The 10306-nt window shown below is 40.5% G+C and overlaps 1 protein-coding gene across 3 annotated transcripts in view; it reads right to left on the bottom strand.

The window, feature by feature from the left end:
• Window positions 1-4043: 4043 nt before the first annotated feature.
• Window positions 4044-10306, bottom strand: part of BRCC3 (BRCA1/BRCA2-containing complex subunit 3) — a 65896-nt gene continuing 59633 nt past the window's right edge. For 2 of the 3 annotated variants that reach the window (XM_007184609.2, XM_007184610.2), the window contains 2 exons: window positions 7415-7584; window positions 4044-6311 (listed from right to left, as the gene is read on the bottom strand). In XM_007184609.2, coding sequence (XP_007184671.1) covers window positions 7433-7584 — 152 coding nt within the window. In that variant the 3' untranslated portion in view covers window positions 4044-6311; window positions 7415-7432. The remainder of the gene's footprint in view (window positions 6312-7414; window positions 7585-10306) is intronic. The other variant, XM_007184611.2, reaches the window with a different exon arrangement.

Raw genomic sequence — 10306 nt, 5'->3', positions numbered from 1 at the left:
TGATTACTGTAGTTTTATAATATCATTTGAAATCAGGAAGCCCCCAGCTTTGTTCTTGCTCAGGATTACTTTGGCCATTTGGGGTCTTTTGTGGTTCCATATGATTTTTGGGATTGTTTTCTTCTATTTCTGTGAAAAATGCCATTGGAATTTTGATGGGGATTGAATTAAATCTGTACATCACTTTAGGTATTATGATCATTTTAACAACATTCATTCTTCCAATCCATGAACACAGGATATGATATAATTCTTTTTTTTTTTTGGCCGCACAACTTGGCTTGCAGGATCTTAGTTCCCCCATCAGGAATCGAACCCGGGCCCTTGGCAGTGAAAGTGCAGAGTCCTGTCCACTGGACCGCCAAGGAATTCCTCATGAACACAGGATATGTTTCCAATTATTTGTGTCTTCTTCAAATTCTTTCATCAATATCTTATAGTTTTCAGTGTACAAGATCTTTCATCTGCTTGGCTAAATTTATTCCTAAGTATTTTTTTGATGCTATTGTATATGTGAATGTTTTCTTAATTTCTTTTTCAGATACTTCATTAGTATATAGAAATACAGCTGAGATAGGTTCAAGATGGCGGAGTAGAAGGACATGCTCTCACTCCCTCTTTTTTTTTTTTTTTAGGGTGATTTATATGTTTGTATTTCTTTTTAACATCTTTATTGGAGTATAATTGCTTTACAATGGTGTGTTAGTTTCTGCTTTATAACAAAGTGAATCAGTTATACATATACATATGTCCCCATATCTCTTCCCTCTTGCGTCTCCCTCCCACCCCCCCTCCCTATCCCACCCCTCTAGGTGGTCACAAAGCACCGAGCTGATCTCCCTGTGCTATGCGGCTGCTTCCCACTAGCTATCTATTTTACATTTGGTAGTGTCTATATGTCCACGCCACTCTCTCACTTTGTCCCAGCTTACCCTTCCCCCTCCCCATATCCTCAAGTCCATTCTCTAGTAGGTCTGTGTCTTTATTCCCGTCTTACCCCTAGGTTCTTCATGACCTTTTTTTTTTTTTCTTAGAGTCCATATATATGTGTTAGCATATGGTATTTGTTTTTCTCTTTCTGACTTACTTCACTCTGTATGACAGACTCTAGGTCCATCCACCTCACTACAAATAACTCAATTTCATTTCTTTTTATGGCTGAGTAATATTCCATTGTATATATGTGCCACATCTTCTTTATCCATTCATCTGTCGATGGACATTTAGGTTGCTTCCATGTCCCGGCTATTGTAAATAGAGCTGCAATGAATATTTTGGTACATGACTCTTTTTGAATTATGGTTTTCTCAGGGTATATGCCCAGTAGTGGGATTGCTGGGTCGTATGGTAGTTCTACTTTTAGTTTTTTAAGGAACCTCCATACTGTTCTCCATAGTGGCTGTATCAATTTACATTCCCACCAACAGTGTATGAGGGTTCCCTTTTCTCCACACCCTCTCCAGCATTTATTGTTTGTAGATTTTTTGATGATGACCATTCTGACCGGTGGGAGATGATACTGCATTGTAGTTTTCATTTGCATTTCTCTAGTGATTAATGGTGTTGAGCATTCTTTCATGTATTTGTTGGCAATCTGTATATCTTCTTTGGAGAAATGTCTATTTAGGTCTTCTGCCCATTTTTGGATTGGGTTGTTTGTTTTTTGTTATTAAGCTACATGAGCTGCTTGTAAATTTTGGAGATTAATCTGTTGTCAGTTGCTTCATTTGCAAATATTTTCTCCCATTCTGAGGGTTGTCTTTTGGTCTTGTTTATGGTTTCCTTTGCTGTGCAAAAGCTTTTAAGTTTCATTAGGTCCCATTTGTTTATTTTTGTTTTTATTTCCATTTCTCTAGGAGGTGGGTCAAAAAGGATCTTGTTGTGATTTATGTCATAGAGTGTTCTGCCTAGGTTTTCCTCTAAGAGTTTGAGAGTGTCTGGCCTTACATTTAGGTCTTTAATCCATTCTGAGTTTATTTTTGTTTATGGTGTTAGGGAGTGTTCTAATGTCATACTTTTACATGTACCTGTCCAGTTTTCCCAGCACCACTTATTGAAGAGGCTGTCTTTTCTCCACTGTATATTCTTGTCTCCTTTATCAAAGATAAGGTGACCATATGTGCGTGGGTTTATCTCTGGGCTTTCTGTCCTGTTCCATTGATCTATATTTCTGTTTTTGTGCCAGTACCATACTGTCTTGATTACTGTAGCTTTGTAGTATAGTCTGAAGTCAGGGAGCCTGATTCCTCCAGCTCCATTTTTCGTTCTCAAGATTGCCTTGGCTATTCGGGGTCTTTTGTGTTTCCATACAAATTGTGAAATTTCTTGTTCTAGTTCTGTAAAAAATGCCAGTGGTAGTTTGATAGGGATTGCATTGAATCTGTAGATTGCTGTGGGTAGTAGAGTCATTTTCACAATGTTGATTCTTCCAATCCAAGAACATGGTATTTCTCTTCATCTGTTTGTATCATCTTTAATTTCTTTCATCAGTGTCTTATAGTTTTCTGCATACAGGTCTTTTGTCTCCTTAGGTAGGTTTATTCCTAGATATTTTATTCTTTTTGTTGCAATGGTAAATGGGAGTGTTTTCTTAATTTCACTTTCAGATTTTTCATCATTAGTGTATAGGAATGCCAGAGATTTCTGTGCATTGATTTTGTATCCTGCTACTTTACCAAATTCATTGATTAGCTCTAGTAGTTTTCTGGTGGCATCTTTAGGATTCTCTATGTATAGTATCATGTCAGCTGCAAACAGTGACAGTTTTACTTCTTCTTTTCCAATTTGTATTCCTTTCTTTTCCTTCCCTGATTGCTGTGGCTAGGACTTCCAAAACAATGTTGAATAGTGGTGAGAGTGGACATCCTTGTCTCGTTCCTGATCTTAGAGGAAATGCTTTCAGTTTTTCACCATTGAGAATGATGTTTGCTTTGGGTTTGTCGTATATGGCCTTTATTATGTTGAGGTAGGTTCCCTCTATGCCCACTTTCTGGAGAGTTTTTATCATAAATGGGTGTTGAATTTTGTCAAAAGCTTTTTCTGCATCTATCGAGATGATCATATGGTTTTTATTCTTCAATTTGTTAATATGGTGTCTCACATTGATTTGCGTATATTGAAGAATCCCTGCATCCCTGGGATAAATCCCACTTGATCATGGTGTATGATCCTTTTAATGTGTTGTTGGATTCTGTTTGCTAGATTCTGTTTGGAGAGATTTCCCTTTCTCTTCTGTGTTCGCACAGCTCCTGGGGTTCAGCTTTGGATTTGGCCCCGCCTCTGCGTGTAGGTCGCCTGAGGGCGTCTGTTCTTCGCTCAGACAGGACGGGGTTAAAGGAGCAGCTGATTCGGGGGCTCTGGCTCACTCAGGCCGGGGGGAGGGAGGGGTACGGATGCGGGGTGAGCCTGCGGCGGCAGAGGCCAGCGTGACGTTGCACCAGCCTGAGGCGCGCCATGTGTTCTCCCAGGGAAGTTGTCCCTGGATCACGGGACCCTGGCTGTGGCAGGCTGCACAGGCTCCTGGGAGGGGCGGTGTGGAGAGTGCCCTGTGCTCGCACACAGGCTTCTTGGTGGCAGCAGCAGCCGCCTTAGCATCTCGTGCCTGTCTCTGGGGTCCGCGCTGATAGCCGCGGCTCGCACCCATCTCTGGAGCTCCTTTTAGCGGCGCTCTGAATCCCCTCTCTTCGCGCACCCCGAAACAATGGTCTCTTGTCTCTTCGGCAGCTCCAGACTTTTCCCGGACTCCCTCCCGGCTAGCCGTGGCGCACTAGCCCCCTTCAGGCTGTGTTCACGCCGCCAACCCCAGTCCTCTCCCTGGGATCCGACCTCTGAAGCCCGAACCTCAGCTCCCAGCCCCGCCCGCCCCAGTGGGTGAGCAGACAAGCCTCTCGGGGTGGTGAGTGCTGCTCGGCACTGATCCTCCGTGCGGGAATCTCTCCGCTTTGCCCTCCGCACCCCTGTGGCTGCGCTCTCCTCCGTGGCTCCGAAGCTTCCCCCCTCCGCCACCCGCAGTCTCCGCCCGCGAAGGGCCTTCCTAGTGTGTGGACACCTTTCCTCCTTCACACCTCCCTCCCACTGGTGCAAGTCCCATCCCTATTCTTTTGTCTCTGTTTTTTCTTTTTTCTTTTGCCCTACCCAGGTACGTGGGGAGTTTCTTGCCTTTTGGGAGGTCTGAGTTCTTCTGCCAGCATTCAGTAGATGTTCTGCAGGGGCTGTTCCACATGTAGGTGTATTTCTGATGTATTTGTGGGGAGGAAGGTGATCTCTACGTCTTACTCTTCCACCATCTTGAAGCTCCTCCCCTTTTCATGTTTATAAGTCATTTCTCTGACACTGACAAACCTAGCTTCCACTTTCCTCAACACATTTACTTATTTGCTCCATCAGTTGACTTACTTGTTTAATGTACCTGACTGCTGGCTGCACAACACAGCTTTCACTAGATGTCCCCCACCAAGGCCCTCATGCAGTAATCCCAGCCCTGCTTCCTCAGCCACCAGGTACTTTGACACTTCCATGTACCTGCCTCCTCTCCCCACATTCCTATTTTACAGATTACAGCTCGAATTATCAGGTTAGAAAAAGAATTTCAAATTGCCGTAACTCTGTCAATGTAAATAGCTTAGAAGGGACATGTGCAGAAGGTTGGCCTGTAAAAATATTCAAATCATTTTATTCCCCTCAGATTTTATCACTCTTTTCTTATTTCACAAAATATGTACCATACCTCCTAGTTCCTTATTTAATACTTAACAACTTTTTATTTTGCAATAATTATAGATTAACAGGAAGTTGCAAAAATAGTACAGGGAGTCGCATGTGCCCTTCACCCAGTTTCCTCCAGTGGCAAGATCTTACACATAACTATAGTACATCTTCAAAACCAACATATTGACAATGGTAGAATACTGCTAACTAGATTATAGACCTTATTTGGTTTCACCAAATTTTACATGCATTCATTTGTGGGTGTGTGTAGGTCTATGTAGTTTTAGTACAGATATAGATTCATTTAATCAACACCACAATCAAGATACAGAACTGTTCCATCAGCACAAAGGAATTCCTTGTGTTATCCCTTTATAGTCACCCATATCCCATACCCCCTCCAGTCCCTATCCCTGTCAGCCATTAATCTGTTCTTCACTTCTATAATTTTGTCATTTCAAGAATTTATACAAATGCAGTCATACAGTATGTGAGTTTTTAAGACTGGCTGTTTTTCATTCATCATTATACCCTTGAGGTCCATCCAAGTCATGTGTATCAAGTCTGTTCCTTTTCATTGCAGAGTAGTATTGCATGGTGTGGATGGTTGGTTTAACCACACACTCAACTGCAGGTCATATAGGTTGTTTCCAGTTTGGGGCTATTACAAATGAAACTGCCAAGAATGTCTGTATAGAAGTTTCTGTGCCAAAATAGGTTTCATTTCTTTGGGATAAATGTCCAGGACAACAATTGCTGGGTAATAAAGTACATGTATGTTTAACTTTATTAGAAATTTTCAAACTCTTTTTTTCAGAGTGGCTTACCATTTTACATTCTGTTCAGCAATGTATGAGAGATCCAGTTTGTATGCTCAATAGCATCTGGTATTTTCACTGTTTTTTCTTTAGCCATTCTGATAAGTATGTAGTCATAATTCATTGTGGTTTTAATTTGCATTCCCTGATGACTAATGAAGTTCAACATCTTTTCCTGTGCTTGCTTGCCTTCGATACACCCTCTTTAGTGCTGTGTCTATTCACGTCTTCTGCTCATTTTCTAATTGGATTGTTTGTTTTTTATTCTTGACTTTATTCTAGATAAATGGTTTGCAAGTAATTTCTCTCAATAATTTCCTCCTCTTAAATTTTTGGCAGAGCAAAAGTTTTTCATTTTGATGAAGTCCAATATACAGTATCAACTTTTTCCTTTTACGATTGTGCTTTTGGGATGAAGGCCAAGAAGAACCTGTTGCCTAGCCCACGATCCTAAAGATCTTTCTATGATTATTTTTCCTGAAAGTTTTACATCTTACATCTAAGTTCATGATACATTTTCAATTAATTTTTGTATAATGTATGCAGTTTAGGTCAAAGTTCATTTTCTTTGCCAACTGCACCAGCATCATTTGTTGAAAAGACTATCCTTCCTCCATTGAATTGCTTTTTTACCTTTGTCAAAATCAGTTGGGCATATACCACACTGTCTTGATTACTGTAGGTTTATAGTAAGTCTTGAAGTCAGGTAACGTGAGTCTTCCAAATTTTTCTTCTTCAAAATTCATTTGGCTTAATTAATTTTACACCTGGATATTTTCATCCTTCCTACAAGGAAAGAAAAGAATAGAGAAGAACTGTGGCTGTGGGAGATTAGGGAAAATACAACATTTACACTACATATGCCCGAGGGAGTTCATGAAGATTTCTGGGTTCCACTCCCAGAGCTCAAGTTTGACCTCCAAATGATTATGGTGCATGTAGTTCTGGACTGTACTTTGAAATTTGATAAACAATAATTTAGGGAGAAACAAGAAGAAAAAACAAAACCAAAACCAACACTTTGTCACTGTTGTTGGGATGGGGGCTTTCTTTGTTTTCTTTCTTTCTAACTCCTCCAATTCCCACTTTAATTTCTGATCTGCAGTAGGCTTAGCTCTTTTCTGAAGACACACTTAGCATTTGTGGTTACACATGGTAAGAAGCTTGCAACAGAACTTTTTAAAGCATGATTTTTGTTACATCCTAAGTCCTGAGTGTTTCTGGAAAAACACATTTATATTATACTGGAAATTCTTAGGGAAATAGGATCTGCTCAACAGGAATTTGCTTCAGAGCCAAATATGCTAGAACTCATGTTTTTGGTTAGAAAGAGCACCCACATAGATTCAACCTTTGCTAGGTATCTCAGAATACCTATTTTAGAGATCAAGAAGGAAGACATAAGACATATGCCTCTCAATGGGGGCAAAGAATAGAGGTGGGGTGCTGATGAGTCACCTTCACTTCATTCCACTAACCCTTGTGTACTTATTTATTTGTCCAACATCAGCATCATAACTACAAAATTGAACATGAAATACTCTTATTCCTTTAGCTTACTCTAGGGAAAAAATAAACATTTGAAATATGCTCCCCAGACATTTTATTACAGGATGTCCTTGCCAATGTACCTTGCATAGCCTTTAAAAAAAAACTTTCATATTCTACTTAAATCACCCTGCATATGCTCTTTGTAGGCCAGTTCCAGGTAGGAGGGTTCATTAAGCCCTAATGAAACTTTTAGGAAGACATCTTATGTTTGTTTATTGTATGCATAAAACGCACCCACTGCGATATAGAGAGCTGCTCCATCGTCTGCCTACACATCTCCTGTATACGAATTTTCAGACCATGTTTAATACACAAATTGGAAAACAAAAGTTTTTTACCCCATTTTGTCTCCTGCTTTATTCTAAGGAAGAAAGTTCTTGCATAAGCTCTTCCTTTTCTTGTTGCAACTCCTGCAAATGCTGTTGGTTTTGCTCCAGTCTGTCCTCCAGCCACTGCAGTAGAGGCCCGCTGACTGCCGACATCTGACTGCACAGGTTCTTGGTAAACACTTCAATAGGAAAAACACAGAGATAACAATCCACCACCAGTAGCGCCCAACAGTGAGTACAGAAAGAGGGGGAAGGAGGAGGACGTAGAAAAAGTGCAGAAGTAGAACTGGCAGACAACTTTGTATGGGCAGCCAGGGGAAAGGCAGGAGAGCTGAGCAAAGAAGATACCTATTCGGAGGCCATGCTGAACATCCCTGGATCCATAAGCCAGACGGAAGCCTTGCTATGCAGAGAGCAGAAAGATATCCAGCTTTTTACTTCCATAGCAAAAGGGTAAGAGCTACAGAAGGGTCTCTTTCCTCAGCTCTCAGACCTTCTCACTGTGAATGACCATAGCTTCCCAGTGAGCTAGAACTCTGTCTTCTGCAACTTAATTTTTCACGAGTTCAGAAAGAAAATTGCTTACCAAGTGTTACATACATTGAAGAATACATTAATGCAACTCACCTGAAAGCTCCTCTTTTAAAATGAGGAAAAACCAGAGAGATGAAGGGAGTGATCACCTTTCATGTCTTCCTAGGAATGTTCAGCTTCACGGTGAGACAGAGATTCTGTGGCCCTCTTTTTAAAACAAATTCTGCCTAATGGAAATATCTTTTTCTCTCTTATGATACATGACTTATTAAAATGACCACTGTAATATTGTGGGGTATACCTTCCAAGATATATGTATATGTATATGTGTGTGAACCTGTGTGCATATGTATATATACTTTTGAATAAAAATGGTTCTGATGAACCTAGGGGCAGGACAGGAATAAAGACACAGGTGTAGAGAATGGACTTGTGGACACGGGGAGGGGGAAGAGTAAGCTGGGACGAAGTGAGAGAGTGGCATGGACATACATACACCCCCAAATGTAAAACAGATAGCCAGTGGGAAGCAGCCACATAGCACAGGGAGATCAGCTTGGTGCTTTGTGACCACCTAGAGGGGTGGGATAAGGGAGGGCAGGAGGGAGAAGCAAGAGGGAGGAGATATGGGGATATATGTATATGTATAGCTGATTCACTTTGTTAGACAGCAGAAACTAACACAACATTTGTAAAGCAGTTATACTCCAATAAAGATGTTAAAAAATTTTTTTTTAAATAAAGTTAAAAAAAATATGATTTTGGACGTTACTTTTTTTTTTTTTTTTTAAATGAAATGGTGGTTGTTTTTTTTTTTTAATTTATTTATTTATGGCTGTGTTGGGTCTTCGTTTCTGTGCGAGGTCTTTCTCTAGTTGTGGCAAGTGGGGGCCACTCTTCATCGCAGTGCGCAGGCCTCTCACTATCGCGGCCTTTCTTGTTTTGGAGCACAGGCTCCAGATGCGCAGGCTCAGTAATTGTGGCTCACGGGCCCAGTTGCTCCGCGGCACATGGGATCTTCCCAGACCAGGGCTCGAACCCGTGTCCCCTGCATCGGCAGGCAGACTCTCAACCACTGCGCCACCAGGGAAGCCCGTTGGACGTTACTTTTACCTCACACAACAATAAGCCATAGACATCTTCCTGTGTTGATAAAGATCTACCTTTCCTTCTTAACAGCTGTACAGTATTCATCAGAATGGATGTACCAGTTTAATAAGTCTTCTATTGATGGACCTTTCAGTGGCATCCAATTTTTTGCTATTATAAAGACTGCGATTAATATCCCTTAATTTTTGCGCACTTGTCCTACAAATTTTTGAAGGATACGTTTTTCGATGTGGAATCGCTAGATTCAAGTCCACATATATTTAAAAATTATACCTCCAGGAACAGTATATGGGAGTGTTCACTTCCCTCACATCCTCATCTAATTCTCTCTCAATTTAATCTTTGTCAAAAGAAAAGGAGAAAACCTGATGACTTTATCTTAATCCATACTTCTTTTATAGATTATTATGAACAATTTGATTTTTCTGTAGGGATCTATAAAAGTCTTTAATTCTTATTTAGTCAGTCTTTTGTGACTTCCTTATATTTTCCTCCTGTATTTTTTTTAACTTTTAATGAGCTTTATTGGGGTATAATTTACAGACAATAAATGACCCCACTTTAAGGGTACAGTTCAGTGAGGTTTGACAAATGCATACCCCTTATAACCACCCTCCAGTCAAGATACAGGCCGTTTCCATCAGCCCAGAGGCCCCTCTGGGTTCCCTCTGCAGCCGGTGCCCCTCGCCCAGCCCCAGGTGGCTGCCCATCTGCTTGCTGTCACCATAGGTTAGTTTAGCCTATTCTTGAATTTCATATAAATGGAACTATAGAGTATGTAGCACTTTGTGTGATGCTTCTTTCAGTTGGCATAATGAGATTCATCCAGGTTGTTCATGTATCAGTAGTGTGTTCTTTCCATTGCTGAGCAATACCTTGTTGTATGGATGGATCACACTTCGTTTATCCATTCACCCACTGACAGACAATTGGGTGTTCCCACTTTTTGGCTATTGTGAATAATGCTGCTACAAACATTCCTATACAAGTTTTTGTTTGAACACCTGTTTTCAACTCTTTGGGGTATATGCCTAGGAGAGGAACTGGTGGGACATTTGGTAGTTGTAATTGCCAATCTCTTTTCCAAAGTGGTTGTACTATATTTAATAGTAAAAGTTTAAATATATCTGGAATTTATTTTTTGTGTAGGACATTAAGTAGGAATTTATTTTTTTCCCAAATGGAAATAGAAGTATAAACTAAGAAATAAATGAACTGTCCCAACACTATTTAGTGAACAATCCATCCTTTTAAAAA

This window comes from Balaenoptera acutorostrata, chromosome X, assembly GCF_949987535.1.
Source record: "Balaenoptera acutorostrata chromosome X, mBalAcu1.1, whole genome shotgun sequence".
NCBI lineage: Eukaryota > Metazoa > Chordata > Mammalia > Artiodactyla > Balaenopteridae > Balaenoptera > Balaenoptera acutorostrata.
Note: the sequence above shows the minus strand (reverse complement) of the source record. Positions and strands in the feature narration are given on the sequence as shown.